A 22,194-nucleotide genomic window follows, 5' to 3' on the forward strand; every position below is an offset into this window, starting at 1 on the left:
CAGACACTTTACCCTCTGAGCCACCAGGAAATGAAGCAGAAGTAGATATTTTTCTAGAATTCTCTTGCTTTTTCTATGATTGAACGGGTGTTGGCAATGTGATCTCTGGTTCCTCTGCCATTTCTAAATCTAGCTTGAACATTTCCAAGTTCTTGGTTCATGTACTGTTGAACCAGTCTAGCTTGGAGAATTTTGAGAATTCCTTTGCTAGCATGTGAAATGAGTGCAACTGTGCAGTTGTTTGAAAATTCTTTGACATTGCCCTTCTTTGGAACTGGAATGAAAACTGACATTTTCCATTCCTATGGCCACTGTTGAGTTTTCCAAATTTGCTGGCATATGGAGCTCAGCACTTTAACAGCATCATCTTTTAGGATTTGAAATAACTCAGCTGGAAATCCATCACCTCCACTAGCTTTGTTTGTAGTGATGCTTCCTAAGGCTCACTTGACTTTGCACTCCAAGATGTCTGGCTCTAGGTGAGTGATCACACCATCATGGTTATCTGGGTTATTCAGATTTTTTTGTATAGTTCTTCTGTATTCTTGTCATCTCTTCTGAATATCTTCTTCAGTTAAGTCCATACCATTTGTGTCCTTTATTGTGCCCATCTTGGGATGACATGTTCCATTGGTATTTCTAATTTTCTTGAAGAGATCTCTAGTCTTTCCCATTCTATAATTTTCCTCTATTTCTTTGCATTGTTTACTTAGGAAGGTTTTCTTATCTCTCCTTGCTATTCTATTTAATATATAGTAGTATTTAACACAATACTGGGAGAAGGCAATGGCACCCCACTCCAGTACTCTTGTCTGGAAAATCCCATGGTGGAGGAGCCTGGTAGGCTGCAGTCCATGGGGTCAGGAAGAGTCGGACACAACTGAGCAACTTCACTTTCACTTTCACGCATTGGAGAAGGAAATGGCAACCCACTCCAGTGTTCTTGCCTGGAGAGTCCCAGGGACGGTAGAGCCTGGTGGGCTGCCATCTATGGGGTCGCAAAGAGTCGGACACGACTGAAGCGACTTAGCAGCAGCAACACAATACTACTATGTATTAAAATATAAAACTTTAATATAACACTACTATATTTTAAATATAACAGTTTAGCACAGGGAACTGTATAGCACAGGGAACTCTTCTCAGTGCTCTGTGGTGGATTTCCTTTCCATTTAGGTCACCACAGAGCACTGAGAAGAGTTCCCTCTGCTATAAAGTAAGTTCTCTTAGTTATCTTTATAATACATAGTACTAAATGTCTGGTTGCTTTTTTTTTTTTTTAATCTCTGGTTCCTCTGCCTTTTCTAAACCCAGCTTGGACATCTGGAAGTTCTCAGTTCACATAATGCTGAAGCTTAGCATGCAGGATTTTGAGAATAATCTTACTAGTATGGGAGATGAGAACAAATGTCTGGTGGTTTGAAAGGAAAGGAGTAAGACAAGGCTGCTTATTGTCACCCTGTTTATTTAACTTATGGGCTGAGCACATCATGAGAAATGCCAGGCTGGATGAGTTACATACTAGTATCAAGACTGATGGAAGAAACATCAACAATTTCATATAGGAGGATGATACCACTCTAATGGCAGAAAGCAAAAAGCAAAAAAAAAAAAAGAACCTCTTGATGAAGGTGAAGGAGAGAGTGAAAAAGCCAGATGAAATCTAAATATTAAAAAAACTAAGATCATGACATCCAGCCCCATCACTTCATGGCAAATAGAAGGGGGAAATGTGGAAGCAGTGACAGATTTCCTCTTCTTGGGCTCTAAAATCACTGCTGATGGTGACTGCAGCCATGAAATTAGATGACTGCTTCTTGGCAAGAAATTTATGACAAACCTAACATGTTAAAAAGCAAAGGCATCACTTTGCCAACAAAGGTCCGTATAGTCAAGGCTATGGTTTTTCCAGTAGTCACATATGGTTGTGAGAGCTGGATGGTAAAGAAGACAGAGTGCCGACCAATTGATGTTTTCAAACTGTGGTGCTAGAGAAGACTCTTGGGAGTCCCTTGGACAGTATGGAGATCAAACCAGTCAATCTTAAATGAAATCAACCCTGAATACTCATCAGAAGGATTGACGCTGAAGCTCCAATACTTTGGTCACCTGATGTGAACAGCTAGCTCACTGGAAAAGACCCTGATGGTGGGAAAGACAGCAGAAGGAGAAGAGTGAGACAGGGGTAAGATGGTTCAATAGCATCACTGATGCAATGGGCATGAACTCCGGGAAACTCCAGGAGATGGTGAGGGACAGGGAGGCCTGACATGCTGCAGTCCATGGGGTCACAAAGAGTCAGACATGACTGGGCAACTGAATGACAACAACAGTAAATGTATATGACAAAGGAATAAATAAAAATGTGGCACATAACTGTTAGTGGGAATGTAAATTGATACAGCCACTATGGAAGATGGCATGGAGATTCCTTAAAAAACTAGGAATAAAAACACCACGTGACCCAGCAATCCCACTCCTAGGCATATACCCGGAGGAAACCAAATTTGAAAAAGACATATGTAAACCCAGTGGTCATTGCAGTATTTGCACTATTTACAATAGCTAGAACATGGAAGCACCCTAGATGTCCATTAACGGATGAATGGACAAAGAAGATGTGGTACATATACACAATGGAATATTCAGTTCAGTTCAGTCACTCAGTCTTGTCTGACTCTTTGTGACCCCATGAATCGCAGCACACCAGGCCTTCCTGTCCATCACCAACTCCCGGAGTTCATTCAAACTCATGTCCATCGAGTCAGTGATGCCATCCAGCCATCTCATCCTCTGGCGTCACCTTCTCCTTCTGCCCCCAATCCCTCCCAGCATCAGGGTCTTTTCCAATGAGTAAACTCTTTGCATGAGGTGGCCAAAGTATTGGAGTATCAGCTTCAGCATCAGTCCTTCCAAGGAACACCCAGGACAGAGCTCCTTTAGGATGGACTGGTTGTATCTCCTTGTAGTTCAAGGGACTCTCAAGAGTCTTCTCCAACACCACAGTTCAAAAAATCAATTCTTTGGCACTCAGCTTTCTTCACAATCCAACTCTCACATCCATACATGACCACTGGAAAAACCATAGCTTTGACTAGATGGACTGGACTTTTGTTGGCAAAGAAATATCTCTGTTTTTTAATATACTATCTAGGTTGGTCATAACTTTCCTTCCAAGGAGTAAGCGACTTTTAATTTCATGGCTGCAGTCACCATCTGCAGTGATTTTGGAGCCCCCCAAAATCAAGTCTGACACTGTTTCCACTGTTTCCCCATCTATTTCCCATGAAGTGACGGGACCAGATGTCATGATCTTCGTTTTCTGAATGTTGAGCTTTAAGCCAACTTTTTCACTCTCCTCTTTCACTTTCATCAAGAGGCTTTTTAGTTCCTCTTCACTTTCTGCCATAAGGGTGGTGTCATCTGCATATCTGAGGTTATTGATATTTCTCCCGGCAATTTTGATCCCAGCTTGTGCTTCTTCCAGCCCAGCGTTTCTCATGAGGCACTCTGCATAGAAGTTAAGTAAGCAGGGTGAAAATATACAACCTTGACGTACTCCTTTTCCTATTTGGAACCAGTCTGTTGTTCCATGTCCAGTTCTAAAAAACTGTTGCTTCCTGACCTGCATAAGGTTTCTCAAGAGGCAGGTCAGGTGGTCTGGTATTCCTATCTCTTTCAGAATTTTCCACAGTTTATTATGATCCACACAGTCAAAGGCTTTGGCATAGTCAAAAAAGCAGAAATAGATGTTTTTCTGGAACTCTCTTGCTTTTTCTGTGACCCAGAGGATGTTGGCAGTTTGACCTCTGGTTCTTCTGCCTTTTCTAAAACCAGCTTGAATGTCTGGATGTTCACAGTTCACGTAGTGCTGAAGCCTGGCTTGGAGAATTTTGAGCATTACTTTACTAGTGTGTGAGATGAGTGCAATTGTCCATTAGTTTGAGCATTCTTTGGCATTGCCTTTCTTTGGGGTTGGAATGAAAACTGACCTTTTCCAGTCCTGTGGCCACTGCTGAGTTTTCCAAATTTGCTGGTATATTGAGTGTAGCACTATCACAGCATCATCTTCCAGGATTTGAAAGAGCTCAACTGGAATTCCATCACCTCCACTAGCATTGTTCATAGTGATGCTTCCTAAGGCCCACTTGACTTCACATTCCAAGATGTCTTGCTCTTGGTCAGTGATCACACCATCGTGATTATCTGTGTCGTGAAGATCTTTTTTGTACAGTTCTTCTGTGTATTCTTGCCACCTCTTCTTAATATCTTCTGCTTCTGTTAGGTCCATACCATTTCGGTCCTTTATCAAGCCCATCTTTGCATGAAATGTTCCCTTGGTATCTCTAATTTTCTTGAAGAGATCTCTAGTCTTTCCCATTCTGTTGTTTTCCTCTGTTTCTTTGCACTGATCACTGAGGAAGGCTTTCTTATCGCTTCTTGCTATTCTTTGGAACTCGGCATTCAGATGCTTGTATCTTTTCTTTTCTCCTTTGCTTGTCACTTTTCTTTTCACAGCTATTTGTAAGGCCTCCTCAGACAGCCATTTTGCTTTTTGGCATTTCTTTTCCATGGGGATGGTCTTGATCCCTGTCTCCTCTACAATGTCATGAACCTCTGTCTATAGTTCATCAGGCACTCTATCTATCAGATCTAGTCCCTTAAATCTATTTCTCACTTCCACTGTGTAATCATAAGGGATTTGATTTAGGTCATACCTGAATGGTCTAGTGGTTTTCTCCACTTTCTTCAATTTAAGTCTGAATTTGGCAACAAGGAGTTCATGATCTGAGCCACAGTCAGCTCCCGGTCTTGTTTTTGCTGACTGTATAGAGCTTCTCCATCTTTGGCTGTGAAGAATATAATCAATCTGATTTCAGTGTTGACCATCTGGTGATGTCCATGTGTAGAGTCTTCTCTTGTGTTGTTGGAAGAGGCATCTGTTATGACCAGTGCATTCTCTTGGCAAAACCCTATTAGCCATTGCCCTGCTTCATTCTGTATTCCAAGGCCAAATTTGCCTGTTATTCCAGGTGTTTCTTGACGTCCTACTTGTGCATTCCAGTCCCCTATAATGAAAAGGACATCTTTTTTGGGTGTTAGTTCTAAAAGGTCTTGTAGGTCTTTATAGAACCATTCAACTTCAGCTTCTTCAGCATTACTGGTTGAGGCATAGGCTTGGATTATCGTGATATTGAATGGTTTGCCTTGGAAATGAACAGAGCTCATTCTGTCATTTTTGAGATTGCATCCAAGTACTGCATTTCAGACTCTGTTGACCATGATGGCTATTCCATTTCTTCTAAGGGATTCCTGCCCACAGTAGTAGATATAATGGTCATCTGAGTTAAATTCACTCATTCCAGTCCATGTTAGTTCACTTATTCCTAGAATGTCGACGTTCACTCTTGCCATTTCCTCTTTGACCACTTCCAATTTGCCTTGATTCATGGACCTGACATTACAGGTTCCTGTGCAATATTGCTCTTTACAGCATCGGACCTTGCTTCTATCACCCATCACATCAACAACTGGGTATTGTTTTTGCTTTGGCTCCATCCCTTCATTCTTTCTGGAGTTATTTCTCCACTGATCTCCAGTAGCATATTGGGCACCTACTGACCTGGGGAGTTCCTCTTTCAGTATCCTATCATTTTGCCTTTTTATACTATTCATGGGGCTCTCAAGGCAAGAATACTGAAGTGGTTTGCCATTCCCTTCTACTGTGGACCACATTCTGTCAGAACTCTCCACCATGATCTTCCTGTCTTGGGTGGCCCCACACGGCATGGCTTAGTTTCATTGAGTTAGATAAGGCTGTGGTCCATGTGATCAGATTGGCTAGTTTTCTGTGATTATGGTTTCAGTGTGTCTACCTTCTGATGCCCTCTCGCAACACCTACCGTCTTACTTGGGTTTCTCTTGCCTTGGATATGGGGTATCTCTTCATGGCTGCTCCATCAAAGCACAGCCATTGCTCCTTACCTTGGACGAGGGATATCTCCTCATGGCCACCCCTCCTGACCTTGGACGTGGAGTAGCTCCACTCAGTCCTCCTGCACCCACGTAGCCACTGCTTCTTAGACATGTGGTAGCTCCTCTCGGCCGCTGCCCTGACCTCAGGAGTGGGGTAGCTCCTCCCAGCCAGTAATGGAATATTACTCAGCCATAAAAAGAAACACATTTGAGTCAGTTCTAATAAGGTGGATGAACCTAGAGCCTATTATACAGAGTGAAGTAAGTCAGAAAGAGAAAGATAAATATCTCATACTAATGAATATATATGGAATCTAGAAAGATGGTACCAAAGAATTTATTTGCAGGGCAGCAATGGAGAAACAGACATAGAGGACAGATTTATGGACATGGGGAGAGGGGAGGAGAGGGTGAGAGGTATAAGATGTGGCACATATATACAATGAAATATTACGCATCCAAAAAATGGATCAAATTGTGCCATTTTCCGAGATGTAGACTGACCTACAGACTGTTATATAGAGCGAAGTAAGTCAGAAAGAGGAAAAAAAATATCGTATATTAATGCATATGTATGGAATCTGGAAAACAGTACTGATGAATGTATTTCTAGGTCAGGAATAGAGATGCTAACAGATGCAGAGAACAGACATATGGACACACCAGGGAAGGAGAGGGTGGCACAAATTGGGAGATTAGGATTGACACATATACACTACCATGTGTAACATAGACAGCTAGTGGGAAGCAGCTATACAACACAGGGAAATCAGCTCAGTGTTCTGTGATGACCTGTATGGGTGGAAAAGCTGGGTGGTGGGAGGCAGACTCAAGAGGGAGGGGATACATGTATACTTACAGCTGATTCGTGTTGCTGTACATCAGAAACCAACACAACATTCTAAAGCAATCATCCTCCAATTAAAAATAAATAAAAAACAAAATTAAATAAAATATTTTTAAAGGGACTAATAAATTCCCAGGAAATGAGAGGAGAGACATAAGTACTGCCAGCTATGCAATTTCTCAACTTAATACACAAAATTTATAATCAAGAATATCAACTCAAAAATAACAATTTATTCTAATGAATTGTAAGGAAATAGACAATAACTGTCATAGGATGCAATCCAAGTTATAAAATATTAACTGAGGATTTATTCCATGCTAGGATCTGGGGTTCTGTTAACACATGTGTCTGTTATAAGATGAGCAAATGTCATTGAGACAAGACTTTTGCCCTGTGCAAGAGTCTCTCCAGGGCATCTTTTATGTCCCTGTTCCTTAGGCTATAAATGAAGGGGTTCAGCAGTGGAGTGACCACTGTGTACATCACAGAGGCAATGGTGCTCTTGTCCCTGGAGGTGTTGGATGAGGGGAAAAAATACAGTCCAATAATTGTTCCATAATACAGAGACACCACAGAGAGGTGGGAGCCACATGTGGACAATGCTTTGCAGATCCCCTTGGTGGAGGGGACCTTCAGGATGGCAACACCGATGCATCCGTAAGAGATCAGGATGCATATTAATGGGAGGACGATGACGGCCACTCCTGCTGTGAAAATGGCCAGCTCATTAACGGATGTGTCTGAGCTGGAGAGCTTCAGCAGGGCACCAAGGTCACAGAAGAAATGGGGGATGCTGTGGTCAACACAAAAGGACAGCCGGGTCAGGAGGAGGGTGTGACACAGGGCACTGGCACAGGAGAGAATCCAGGACACAGTTACTAGTAAGGTGCACAGCCCCTGTCCCATGACGGTGGTGTAGTGGAGAGGGTGGCAGACGGCCATGTACCGATCATAGGCCATTGAACTGAGCAGGAAATTCTCCAAATCAGTAAAAAATATGAAAAAATACATCTGTGTTACACATCCTGCATAGGGGATGGATTGTTCCCGAGTATGCATGTTTATCAGCATCTTAGGGATGGTGACAGATGAAAAGGAGACGTCAGTGAGGGCCAAGTGGCTGAGGAAAAAGTACATGGGGGTGTGGAGACAAGCGTCCAGCCTGATGAGCAGGAGGATGAGCAGGTTGCCCAGCACTGTGGTCAGGTACATGCCCAGGAACAGGGCGAAGAACACACCCTGCTGCTCTGGCCGGATGGGGAGCCCCAGGAGGAGGAACTCGGACACACTGCTCTGGTTCTCCCTCGTCATGCTCCTCTCCTGTCTGCTGGGGGTGAAAGGACAGTTGAAAGAAGCAGAAACTAACAATCAGGCAGATCAAAATGAATCCCTAGCATAGCAGAGGGATGTTAAGCTAAAATCTACCTCATTTCTATTTTGTTTCTGTACCTTTAAAATCAGTCATAAAGTTTGACCTTTAGGTTGTGACATATGAACTTTTGAAATCTGACTTCAAAATCCTTTAGTAAGTATAGTGAGGAAGCTTCAACAACAAATTCTCAAAGGCAAGTGAATCAAAAATAAATAGTCAAAGTTTCCATTATGTATAAAGATTGAAGGAAAAATAAGCTTATCTGTTGATTGAACTCAGAGTGCCTTAGAGCTCAGTCTTGCAATATCACTGCTTTACAAAGCAAACTTATTACTGGCAGTTACATATTTTTTACTAGTAATCATATTTTCCATTCTCCAGTCTCCTCCTGATCCAACAAGTTCCCATGACCCCTTGAACATCCACAATTCATAGTAAAAAGGGCTGTTGTCAATAGGTGTCAAAGAGATAAACCATGATATGTCTTCTCCCCCACTGCCATCTTTAGAAACTAATAAAAAGAAATGACATAAGCCAAGAGCACAGAGGTGATGACCACCTGTGCACACACATACACACACACACACACACACACACATACACTTGCTTTTGGTTAAAAGAGACTAAGTTCTACTCTGAACTTTATGCTCAAGTGATCTAGCTTCAGGAAATAAGGACTGGTTTCTCAGCTTCTCTGGGCCTTCCCTGGTGGCTCAGATGGTAAAGAACCTACCTGCAATGCAATGGGGGAGACCCAGGTTCGATTCCTGGGTTGGAAAGATCCCCTGGAGAAGAGAATGGTAACCCACTCCAGTATTCTTGCCTGGAGAATTCCATGGACAGAGAAGCCTGGCGGCTACAGCCAGTGGGGTCACAGAGAGTCGGACAAAATGGCTTCAGCTTCTCGGTAGGATACTCCAAGACCAGATTTAGCCACCACTTCTGTGGTCCCAAACCTCTCACCAGGGACTTCCCTGGTGGCTCAGATGGTAAAGAGTCTCTCTACAATGTGGGAGACCCGGGTTCGAGCCCTGGGTTGGGAAGATCCCCTGGAGAAGGAAATGGCAATCCACTCCAGTACTATTGCCTGGAAAAGCCCATGGACAGAGGAGCCTGGTAGGCTACAGTCTATGGGGTTGCAGAGTCTGACACAAGTGAGCGACTTTACTTTCACTTACTTTCTGTGGTCCTGAACCTCTCACCAGCATCAGGGTGAAATAAGCAGACTCCTCAATCCACAGTTTCAGAAATGAAAATATGAAGACTATGCTCTGCCCACCAGGGAGGGGACCACAGGGACTGGGCACCAAGTTCTTGGCTAGAGACATGCATTAAACATCTATTAATTACTCAGTTTTCTTTATACTCCCTTCAGAGAAGATGCTCCCAGACAGTGGTCCCTAAACTTCAACATTTCCCAGAATCCCTTGGGAGCTTGTTAAAGATGCAGATCCCAGCTCCACCTCCAGTGATGCTCATTCATGAGCTCCAGGGCCAGGGAATTCTGAGGTACATGGACCTAAGGGCCCATTGAGGAAACACTGTCCTGAGGAAGAACATCAGGGTGATGCCCTGTGGGTGTGAGCCCAAAGGAGATGTGGAAAAATCTCCTTACTGCCCCTTCCCCACGGCTTAATGTTTCCTCTAGTTAGGTCATAGCTTGGATATAGGGATGGATTTTTTTCTCCCAATTGGGAATTCCTTTTTGATTTGATGCTTCTAAAATTAATTCTGCTTTATGATGGGAATCCAAATACAATAACATAGACATGAAAACAAAGGAGAAAGTCAAAGTACTTCACCCATCCATTATTTATTTATCCTTCTAAGATGGCTTTTTAAATTAATTTATTTTAATTAGAGGATAATTACTTTACAATATTGTGATAGTTTTTGCCTTACATCAACATGAATCAGCCATGCTGCTGCTGCTGCTGCTGCTAAGTCACTTCAGTCATGTGTGACTCTGTGCGACCCCATAGACGGCAGCCCACCAGGCTCCCCCGTCCCTGGGATTCTCCAGGCAAGAACACTGGAGTGAGTTGCCATTTCCTTCTCCAATGCATGAAAGAGAAAAGTGAAAGTGAAGTCACTCAGTTGCGTCCAACTCTTAGTGATCCCATGGACTGCAGCCTACCAGGTTCCTCTGTCCATGGGATTTTCCAGGCAAGAGTACTGGAGTGGAGTGCCATTGCCTTCTCTGTGAATCAGCCATAGGTATACATATTTCCATAAATGAAGTTTACTTTATATGGTAATTTATAGTTTTCTTTTCCTAATGTAATTTATTATAATAATTGTATATATATTTCTATGCATTTCAATACATGATAAAATGCATCTGTTCTTCAAAACAAACCTTTTTGAAAAAAATTTTATTGGACTATAGTTGCTTTACAATGCTGTGTTATTTTCTGCTATATAGGAAAATGAATCAGCCATATGCACACATACACCTCTCTTTTTTTGGATTTCCTCCCCATTTAGGTCACCATAGAGCATTGAGCTGAGTTCCTTATGCTCTACAGTATGTTCTCATTAGTTATCTATTTTATACATAGTAGTAAATGTCCATCAAGAGAGGAGTAGATAAAGATTTGGCACGTGTATACAATGGAATATTAATCAGCCATAAAATGGAACAAAATTGTTCCATATGAGGAGACATGGATGGACCTACAGACTGTCATACAGAGTGAACTAAGTCAGAAAGAGAAAAACAAATACTGTATATTAACACACAAAAAAAGGGAAGGACTGATGCTGAAGGTGAAACTCCAATGCTTTGGCCACCTGATGCGAAGAACTGACTCATCAGAAAAGACCCTGATGTTGGGAAAGATTGAAGGCAGGAGGAGAAGGGGACAACAGAGGATGAGATGGTTGGATGGCATCACCGACTCAATGGACATGAGTTTGAGTAAACTGAGGGAGTTGGTGATGGACAGGGAAGCCTGACATGTTGCAGCCCATGGGGTCCCTAAGAGTCAGACACATCTGAGTGACTGAACTGAACTGAACTGAACTGAACTCAAAGGAAATTCAAAGTAGAAAGACAGGCTTCAGACTGGCAGAAAATATTCTCAAAATGTATTTCTGATAAAGACTTGAATCCAGAACATATACAAAAGACCAGCAATCCAATTATTTGAAAAAAAAATGTGAAAAAATGTGAACAGATATCTCACCAAAGGAAGATATATAGCAAATTAGCATATATAAAGACACTCAACCTCATTAGTCATTAGATTAATGGAAATGAAAACCACAATGATATAGCACAACAAACCCACTAGAATGGCCAAAATTCAGATAAATGGCAATTCCTAGTGGTAGTGAGGATGTTAGAACTCTCATACATTACAGGCAGTATTGCATAATATAGAACTGTTTAGGAAATAGTTTGTCAGTTTCTCCTGAAATTAAATACACCCTTGGCCCTGCAATTCCACTTAGGGATTTATGCAAAAGAAATATAAATTTCTCACACAAAGATTTGAATGTACAGCTATGTGCACTGTGCTGTGTTTAGTCAGGCAGTCGTGTCTGACTCTTTGCGGCCCCATGGACTGTAGTCCACCAGGGTCTTCTGTCCATGGGGATTCTCTAGGCAAGCACATTGGAGGGGGTTGCCATGCACTCCTCCAGGGGAACTTCACAACCCAGGGATTGAATCTAGGTCTCCCACATTGCAGGCAGGTTTTTTACTGTCTAACCCACCAGAGAGCCCATGAACACTGGAGTGGGTAGCCTATCCCTTCTCCAGGGATCAAAAGCGGGGTCTCTTGCATGCCCGCAGATTCTTTACCAGCTGAGCTACCAGGCAAGCCCACACAGCTATACACATATTCATATATTATACATGTGACAAAGGTGATCCTGAAACGCCACAAAGAAAAGATGGATTTTCAACAAAGGGTGCTAGGGTAGTTGAATATTCATGGAGAAGAAAAATGAATTATAATTCACACCATAGACAAAAATTACTTCCAGAAGATTATAGATCTAAAAGTGAACGGTAAAAAATAAAAGCTTCTTAGAAATAATATACAAGGGTATTTTAATATATTTGGTCATATTTTTAAAAACACAAAAAGTATAAATCATAAAGGAACTAATCAACAAACTTGACTACCTTAAATTTATGATCTGTTGTTCATCAAAATATATCATTTAGATAGTTAAAAGGCAACTCACAGAGTAGGAGAAGATTCTATCTATCCATATATGCACCTGTCTGTAAAGCTAGCTACCTACCTTTCTTCAACAAAGAAATCAGATTCAGACTATATAAAAAATTCTTTATATCAATGGGAAAAAAGGGGGATAAAATGCAATAGAAAAATAAGTAAAATATTTGAATGACTACTTTACTTAAGATATCCAAATGAACAACATACATAACAAAAGGTGTTCAAATTCAATTTTTAATGTCAAATAAATACAAATTAAAACCACCATGAGATATTGTCACACACCCATCAGCATGACTAAAATTTAGAAGACTAACAATCTGAGTCTTGCTGGGGTTGTGGAGCAACTAAAACCATCTTATGCTACAAATGGGAGTACATACTCTGTACCCTCTGGACTACCATTGAAAGCTAAAGTGAAGTTGCTCAATCGTGTCCGACCTTTTGCCATTTCCTTCTCTAGGAGATCTTCCCAACCCAGGGATTGAACCCTGGTCTCCCGCATTGTAGGCAGATGCTTTACTGTCTGAGCCACTAGGGAAGTCCAGGACTACCATTGGGTGGTATCTTTTCACGTGTTCCCTGTAACCTGGCATTTCCATACCTGGGTATGTGCCCCCAAAGAGTTACATATATATGCATATTAATAGATTGTTACAAGAAAGTCACAGCAGCCCTGTTCATAATAGTCCCAAACTGGAAAAAAAAATCTTAAATGTCCATCTACATTGTGTGTGTGTGTGTTAGTTGCTCAGTTATGTCCAATTCTTTTGACCCCATGGACTATAGCCCACCAGGCTCTTCTGTCCATGGAATTCTCCAGGCCAGAATACTGGAGTGGGTAGCCATCCTCTTCTCCAGGGATTGTTCCCAACCAAGGGATCAAAACCAGGTCTCCTGCACTACAGACAGATAGATTCTTTACCATCTGAGTACCAGGGAACATTACATCAATGTTACAATGGATTAAAAGTTGTAGTATATTTGTATAATGGAATTGTAAACAGAATGAGAATAAATAAAATACACACTAAACAGTGATGAATCTCACAAACAAAATAAATCTGGTGAACAAAATAAATCAAACAAAACTGATAAATCGGTCTACATTAAACTAAAGAATTTCTGTTCCTTAAAAGACACCCTAGTTGCACTTGATGAGAAGAATAACATATAGAAGGGTTGAAATATTTGTCAAGATACTTGGGCTAAGACCATGTCAAGTCCAAATGAAGAACTACATTATGCCCAGACTGTTCACCCAAGTTCTTCCTCTGAGTCACAGATATGAGAGAACAGGGCAACAGTAGCAAGCCCAGAACATTGCCTACCCAGGTGATGGACAAGAGGAACGCTCTCTAAGAGCATGCATGTAGAACAGGAATCCCAACTGGAAAGAGCAGTGCTCCTCATCTCTTTAGGGATTCAGAGACAGTTAGTCTTTATTCCCACTAATGAGGTCACTGGGGTCTCCAAACCTGGAAAATATTCCCAGCATGAATCCCCTCAGGCCCTCTCAGTTCCATTTATTGTGACTCTAGAAATCTACTCCATAGTGGCCAAAAACACTGGGTTTCATTTCCATTACACAAGGAGAAGAGGCTGAGTCTCCTAATGGGGCTGTGATGTGAATTTGCCACTGTCCAAGGAGAAAGTGTTCGAGTGTAGAACTCCATGCTGAGTAACAGCTGAGGTTGGCTTGAGATCAGCTGGGTAAGTGTTGAATCAGATACCCTGCAGTTCAAGTCTGGGTTTTACTACTCACCTGCCACCTCATCTGGGACAAATTGCTTCACCTCTTTACATCTCAGTTTCCTCATCTGAAAAATAGAGAGTTCATCTAATCAGAGTGAAAATACCACAGTGAGAGAAGCAAAGCACTTTAGTTCAACATCTGGCAGGATGAATCAATACTTGTTATTCTTGCTATTGCTGTTGTTGTGATCATTGAGATATTTTGTAATTTATCCCTGGCTCACAGATGAGAGAAGCAATTGATTGCCAGGTCCATTGTACCCTAGAGTCTGCCCTCTTGAGCACTAAGTCATTCTGCCTCTCATTGAGGGTTGGGGTGGGGTGGGAAAGACTCAGAAGAGTGAAAATAAACTGGAACATCAGTTTATTTTCAGTTTGCTTTTGTTATGTCAATGAGGTGAATTTTGGACCCCACCCAAGGTAGGATGCTGGTTGTCAGGTGACCTCCCATGGAGGGGAGGGGCTGGAGGTTGAGTGAATAGCCAGTGGCCAATGATTTAAATCAATGATTCCAGTGTAATGATGTGCTCAGTTCCTAAGTCTCGTCTGACTCTTGGTGACCCCGTGGACTGCAGCACACCAGGCTTCCCTGTCCTTCACTCTCTCCTGGAGTTTGCTCAAACTCACATCCATCGGTCAGTGTCCTATGTAATGAATCCTATATAATGGGCTTCCCAGGTGGTACATAGTAAATAATCTGCCTGCCAATGCAGAAGATGCAAGAGACAGGTGTTTGATCCCTGGGTTGGGCAAATCCCCTGGAGTAGGAAATGGCAACCTCCTCCAGTACTCTTGCCTAGAAAACTCCAGATGGATGAACATATTTCTTGAGAGTATAATTACTTTACAATGTTGTGTAATGTCAACTACAAATTGGCACTTGCCAAGAACATTGTCCAGTAACTCAACAACAACAAGGGCATTTGTCATCTGCGGTGGCACTGGTGGTAAAGAATCTGCCTGCTAATGCAGGAACTGCAGGAGAAGAGGGTTCGATCCCTGGATCAAGAAGATCCCCTAGAGGAGGGTATGACAACCCACTCCAATATTATTGTCTGGAGAATCCCATGAACAGAGGAGCCTGGTGGTAAAAAAAAGAGTTAAAAAAAAAGCCAGACAAGACTGAGAGACTTACACCCCCATGAACACACAGGGATTTATATTTTAAGAGCCCAAAACTAATGGTTCAAGTCTCTGTATCACTAACTCCGAGTTTTAAATGACAATTCTCCTGACTCAGTTTGACTCATCCAATTCCATGGTTCAACCACCTGTGGCCAAAGAGGTTGTATTACATGCAGCTCATTGCCTGCTCACTATACTCCAGTCACACTGCTTTTCCTCTACCGACCAGTCCTTTCCCTCCTCCAGACCACCACATGTGCTGGAAAGTTTTCCTCCCCTCCTCTTCTTTCTTCTACTCCTGGTTTTCTCAAAGAAATTTTCCCTGAACTCCTTTCTCAATTAGGTCCTCTAATTATATGTTCTCAGTGTCACCCCTGTATGTCTCCTTTTCATACTCAGCAGAGTTTTGACTATGTATTTTCTTGTTCACTTGTTTGTTGTCAGTCTCTCCAATCAGACTGTACATGCAGAGACTGTGCCTGCTTCAAATGACTTTAAATATCTCATGCCCAGAGGCATTCCTGGTATAATGCAGGCAATCAATAAATATTTGAATACATGAAAAATTACAAACATGGCTCCCCAGACCCAATGTGGAGGTATTCTAAAGGTTGGATTTATTTCACATGATTACAAAGTAGTTAACAAATATCTGCATGTTCATTCACCCAGTCACGTTGGACTCTTTGTGACCCCGTAGACTGCAGCACACCAGGCCTCCCTGTCCCTCACCATCTCCCGAAGTTTGCCCAAATTCATGTCCATTGCATCGGTGATACCATCCAGCCATCTCATCCTCTGATGCCCTCTCCTCCTTCTGCCCTCGATCTTTACCAGCATCAGAGACTTTAGTCCCTCTCTAGTACCCATGAGAAAATAAAGGCCTGCCTTAGGAGGTAGAATTGCATGATGGACCAATTTCCAGATTTGGTTGAAGAGAGATCTTAGTTTGAATACTGACTTATTCCCTTATAGCTGTGTGATCTTAATCTGGTCCCTTAGCCTCTCTGAGCTTTCCTGATCTGGAAATGCAGGGTAAAGATGCATGGCATACAGGTGGTATGGATTAAATGATAGAAGTCACTGTCACATAGGAAACACATCAGAAATGATTTATATATCTATCCACAGTCCTGCAAATGGTCCCTGAAGCCTTTGCCTTTTTAATTCTCTCTCTTCTGGGAATAATTCAGAGTCATCTGTATCACTGGAACTCTGTTTTTCTTTTCTTTTCTTTTTTACTTTAAAAGATTTCATCGCAGCACTGTTTATAATAGCCAGGACATGGAAGCAAGCTAGATGTCCATCAGCAGATGAATGGATAAGAAAGCTGTGGTACATATACACAATGGAGTATTACTCAGCCATTAAAAAGAATACATTTGAATCAGTTCTAATGAGGTGGATGAAACTGGAGCCTATTATACAGAGTGAAGTAAGCCAGAAAGAAAAACACCAATACAGTATACTAACGCATATATATGGAATTTAGAAAGATGGTAACAACAACCCTGTATGTGAGACAGCAAAAGAGACAAAGATGTATAGAACAGTCTTTTTGGACTCTGTGGGAGAGGGAGGGAGGGATGATTTGGGAGAATGGCATTAAAACATGTATAATATCATATAAAAATAAATAAATAAAAATAAAAATTTTTTAATAAAATAAATAAAAGATTTAATTAAAAAACAAAGTTTGAAAACAAGTCAGTGATCACCTTAAAAAACTAGAAAGTACTAGAAGTAATACAACTAAAAAGCTTCACAGAATACAATCAGTAAAGACAAATGCTGAGACTAAATAAATACAGAGTAAAAGAGTAAATATTGCTGGCTAAACTGTAACAATAATAATTTTCTCAAGAAGGGCAAAGAAAACTAACAGGAAATTTCCATTAATGTTTCCAGGTCATTACAGGGATTTTTGCCATTTGAGACCATGTCTTGGATATTTTAAGCTATATAAATTTTAAACAGATTCCATTGATAAAAGAAATCACCTTAATCCTTTCCTGTTTACTTCAGAGAATTTTACCACTTGTACCTCTAAGAGTGCAGCTGGGGGAGTGAAAAGCCTTAATCTACTCCATATCTCTGTCTACCACTTCTGGTTTCATCACCAACTCTAAATCATCACCCAAATCCAGCTACTTCATCCTGTCTCTATACCTGGCTGGGTCCTATATGAATTTTTTCTTAAAAAAAAAAAAAAAACTTATCTATCTACCTATTTATTTATTGCTGCTTCTGATCTTAGCTGCATCATGTGGGATCTTTCATTGCAGCATGTAGGGCTCAGTTTTCCTGAGGCACGTGCAGTCTAATTCACCGTCCCCTGCATTTCAAGGTGGATTCTTAACCTCTGGACCATCAGGGAAGTCCCTGAATTTTCTAACTGGCCTCCTTGTACTATATAGTCATTATTGCCCCTACAGTCCTTCTCCCCACAGTAGCACAATGATCCTTCCACAGATCCCATGATTGATCCTGTCTGCTGTTTTAAGAGCCACCCATGCCAGCAGGTCTCCAATGTTACTGGGAATCTTCACTCCATGGTGTACATGCTCTGCCTACCCCTATACACCCCTCCCACCCCTCATCCCCTCTCTCAACCCTCTCCCTTCTCCTACCCCTCTCCACCTACCATATTTGAGCCCCACCTGCCCTCCTTCTGCTCCTCCAAATATATATGCTCCTGCCCTGTTTACACTTCCTGCAAACACTCTTTCCCACAATTCTTTACTTGGTTGAGTCCTTTTTAATCATTCATGGTGAGTTATTTGCTGACCACAAAATTTAAAGCAATCTGCTAGTGATAGCTATATTCTGCTTCATTTTAATTCTTCTTTGTTTTTTATAAAAGTCTTTGTATATTACAGGACTCCTTTGACTAGCATGCTATCCATAGAAAGGCAGGAACCATTGTTTCTCTGGTAGTTAGTTATAGTCAGTACTCACTGAATATGTGGAACGAATAAATGAATGAGTTCTGGGTACCAAATCAGAGGGAGACTGGTAAGGAGGTTAAGATCACAAACTCTAAAATCAGAATCTCCAGGTTTAAACTTTACCTCTCTTTCAAAGAAACTCATTCCTTTATCAACAAAATGAGTATAACAATAACAATCTCACAGATCTGTTTAGGTTTAAATGAGATAATGCACAGCTATTAATATCCTGATTCCATCTTTGTTTTATACTTTTGTTTACATATAGACAATATGAGAGCAAGAAAAGTTTTGGAAGCATCATCCTTCATTTTATTCCTTAGTTTACACCAGTGAGATGAAACCTGGAAACCACACATTCAGTGTCTCTGAATTCCTCCTCCTGGGCCTGTCTGAGCACCAGACACAGCAGCCTCTTCTCTTTGGCATCTTCCTGAGCGTGTACCTGATCACCGTGGTGGGGAACATCGCCATCAGCCTGGCCATTGTCTCTGACCCTCACCTCCACACCCCCATGTACTTCTTCCTGGCCCACTTCTCCCTCACTGACCTGGGTTTATCATCCACCACGGTCCCCAGGATGTTGGTGAACATCCAGGCTCACAGGCATACCATCACCTATGCTGGATGCCTGTCTCAGATCTACTTCTTCCTGTGGTTCATTGGTCTAGATGTTTTCCTCCTGGCAGTGATGGCATATGACTGGCTGGTAGCCATCTGCCACCCTCTTCACTACACCTTGGTCATGAGTCCCAGATGCTGTATCCTGCTGGTAGTCATGCCCCTAATCCTTGCTCAGGCTTACTCTCTAACCCACACCCTTCTCCTGGCTCAGATATCCTTCTGCACTGACAACATCATCCCCCACTTCTTTTGTGAACTTCTCCCCCTGTTGAAGCTCTCTTGTTCTGATACTTATGCCAACAGGTGTGTGCTGACATACTGGGGAGGGGCATTAACCATCTTGATCCCCTTGCTGATTGTCATTTCCTATGCCCGCATTGTGGCTGCCATAGTGCACATCCCCTCAGCGAGTGGCAAGTGGAAAGCCTTCTCCACCTGCAGCTCCCACCTCTCAGCAATTTGCTTGTTCTACGTGTCTGCTATTGGGGTGTACTTCATTCCCTCCTCTGCAGATTCAGCCAGCAAGGACAGGATTGCAGCAGTGATGTATGCCGTGGTGACTCCCATGCTGAACCCATTCATCTACAGCCTGAGAAACAGAGACATGAAGAGTGCCTTGAAGAGATTCCTGAGCAGAAGGGCACTGCAATCTCCATGAGGTCAAACACATCATTTGGGGGAATTCAGGGGAAATCAACTTATAGAGTTATCTTGGTGCCTCCATTCAAATTCTGTATCTGCCACTTGCTAGCTTTCAAACCCAGGGCAAATTAAATAACCTTCAGTTTAGTTCAGTTCAGTCATTCAGTCATGTCTGACTATTTGTGACCCCATGAATTGCAGCATGCCAGGCCTCCCTGTCTTAGTGAGACACAATTTCCTTACTTGCAACTTTTAAGTCACTTCAGTCCTGTCCGACTCTGTGCAACCCCATAGGTGGTAGCTCACCAGGCTCCCCTGTCCCTGGGATTCTCCAGGCAAGAACACTGGAGTGGGTTGCCATTTCCTTCTCCAATGCATGAAAGTGAAAAGTGAAAGTGAAGTCACTCAGTCGTGTCCGACTCTTAGCGACCCCATGGACTGCAGCCTTCCAGGCTCCTCCGTCCATGGGATTTTCCAGGCAAGAGTACTGGAGTGGGGTGCCATTGCCTTCTCCCCTTACTTGTAAAAGGAGGTAATAAAACATTCTCTATCATGCAGGGTTTCTGGAGAGGTTACAAGAAAAAAATGTGTGCATATGCAAATTCATTTTTTATGGTAAACTCTTAGGAAAGTTCATTATTATGTACATCATCATTTGAGTTTTTTCATTTTTATTTTATAATGGAGTACAGTTGATTTACAAAGTTGTATTAGTTTCAGGTATACAGCAAAGTGATTCAGGTATACATACACATTTATCTCTTCTTTCTCAAATTCTTTTCCCATTTAAGTTATTACAGAATATTGAGCAGAGTTTCCTGTATTATACAGTAGGTCCTTGTTAGTTATCTATTTTAAATGGGTGGGTGTGTACAGTTGCTCAGCCATGTCCGAATCTTTGCGACCCCATGGATTGTAGTCTGACAGCCTCCTCTGTCCATGGCATTTTCCAGACAAGAATACTGGAGTGGGTTGCCATTTCCTTCTACAGGGATCTGCCCAACCCAGGGATAGAACCCGCATCTCCTGCATTGGCAGGTGAATTCTTTGCATATATCAATCTCCAAGTACTCTGTGTTGTGTAAATTTATTTAGATCTTCATTATTTTCAGCAATAGACAATATGAGACTTTGAGGCAAATATTGTGCAGAAGAGAAAGCAAAAGTTCAAACAGGCTAAATTATATACCTGAAATAATTAATTATTACCACAGGAAGTGGCAGAGTCAGAATTTGAACTGAGATATCTGATTCCAAAATGCATACATTTGGTTCAATGGACATGAAATACACATATTCTTCTCAGTTTCTAGCTTTCTCTTTTTTTTTCTTCCTTCACATTGTTCACATACACAGTTCTAATCAACAACTTCTCCCAATACGAGCAAATGATTTGAAAACAAGGTAAAGCAAATAAGAAGCTGGAGAATGAGTGTGAAACAGGCCCAGAGATTCTCTCTCCTCGGGGATGCACACCCTCTGCTTAAGCATAAGCCCTTACTTAGATATCCTGCAATGACTTGTGAATCAAGCCACATGATCAGAGAGAAGGGAACTTGGGACCACATTGTTTGAGACTCTTACCAAGTTTCTTTCATGAAACCATCATCTTTCTTCAGCAATATGGCAACAGTCCATGTTAGATCTGCTTTAAAATGTAACTATCAATTTCATTATTGCATCCCCCCTAAGGATGCTGCTAAGGATATATCCTAACAATGTGCAGAGGACTTTTTAATAAAATGTATGCGGAAGTTTGGAACCTGTATTGCACTCTGTATTTCTTCCCCACATAACTCAGATTCTACTGAAATCTCACTGATAAACTCAGGTTTTTAAAATAGTTTTTAAATGAAAGTAAAACTTACATTAGTATCAGAAATACTTGGGTTTGTAAGTTAGATTTACTGTTCACTGTCTGTGTGACTTTCAACAAATTCTCAACATCTCTGAGTCTGCTTCCAAATATAAATTCATGAATAGTATTTGATAGCAACTACAGTAACTATCATCTAAGGCTTCTGTGACAATCCATATAAATGATAACACATAAAATGCTTACCACAGTGATACTTATAATCTGAAAATTCTGTGTAAAATACAAATAATATTGAAATATGGTTGTCATTTCCTATGATATTTCTCCCGGCAATCTTGATTCCAGTTTGTGTTTCTTCCAGTCCAGCGTTTGGAGTGTGTCTTAAATGCAGTAATTAAAGAGTGTGGAACTAGTGAATGAATCAACAAGTAGGCAAGTGAATTGAATAGAATACTCAGAAATAAAAATTTAAAATATATACAGATAGAACTTCAGAATAGGCAAGTGAATAGAACAAAACAGAGTAGAATACTCGGAAATAAAAATTTAGAGTACATACAGATAGAACTTCTATGCTTGTACAAAGATGCATTGTTTAATAAATGTCCTAGAATAAGTGAATTGCCATTTGTCATACAGGTGCTAGGAAGACACATGGTAAATTCCTCTTTAACATCAATATTGAGAATAACTTTCATTCATAATCAAGAGGTAATACAAATTGAATAAATTTGATCATATAAAAACTTAAAATTTTCATGACAAAGAAATCCTATAAACAAAGTAAAAGACAGTTGACAAACTGGAAAAAAAAAGAAAGATATTTACAATGTCTGTCACAAATAAAGACAAACAGCATTTAAACTGAGAGAGAAAAGCATACCAACTCT

The 22,194-nt window shown here is 41.3% G+C and overlaps 2 protein-coding genes across 2 annotated transcripts; one reads left to right on the forward strand and one right to left on the reverse strand.

Moving 5' to 3' along the window:
* Positions 1–6,993: 6,993 nt before the first annotated feature.
* On the reverse strand, positions 6,994–8,767 carry LOC109565883 (olfactory receptor 1J4-like). Its single transcript, XM_019969845.2, has one exon. The coding sequence runs from the start codon at positions 8,135–8,137 to the stop codon at positions 7,196–7,198; it is 942 nt and encodes a 313-aa protein (XP_019825404.2). The 5' UTR covers positions 8,138–8,767; the 3' UTR covers positions 6,994–7,195.
* Positions 8,768–18,331: 9,564 nt separating this feature from the next.
* LOC109565634 (olfactory receptor 1M1-like) lies at positions 18,332–19,501 on the forward strand. The gene has a single exon (XM_019969538.2). It carries the CDS (start codon positions 18,557–18,559, stop codon positions 19,499–19,501), a length of 945 nt encoding a protein of 314 aa, XP_019825097.2. The 5' UTR covers positions 18,332–18,556.
* The last annotated feature ends 2,693 nt before the right edge of the window (positions 19,502–22,194 follow it).

This window comes from Bos indicus, chromosome 11, assembly GCF_029378745.1.
Source record: "Bos indicus isolate NIAB-ARS_2022 breed Sahiwal x Tharparkar chromosome 11, NIAB-ARS_B.indTharparkar_mat_pri_1.0, whole genome shotgun sequence".
Taxonomy (NCBI): Eukaryota; Metazoa; Chordata; class Mammalia; order Artiodactyla; family Bovidae; genus Bos; species Bos indicus.

Coding starts and splice junctions, on each gene's coding strand:
- LOC109565883 (XM_019969845.2), bottom strand. CDS start 8,137: ATGACGAGGGAGAACCAGAGCAGTGTGTCCGAGTTCCTCCTCCTGGGG.
- LOC109565634 (XM_019969538.2), top strand. CDS start 18,557: ATGAAACCTGGAAACCACACATTCAGTGTCTCTGAATTCCTCCTCCTG.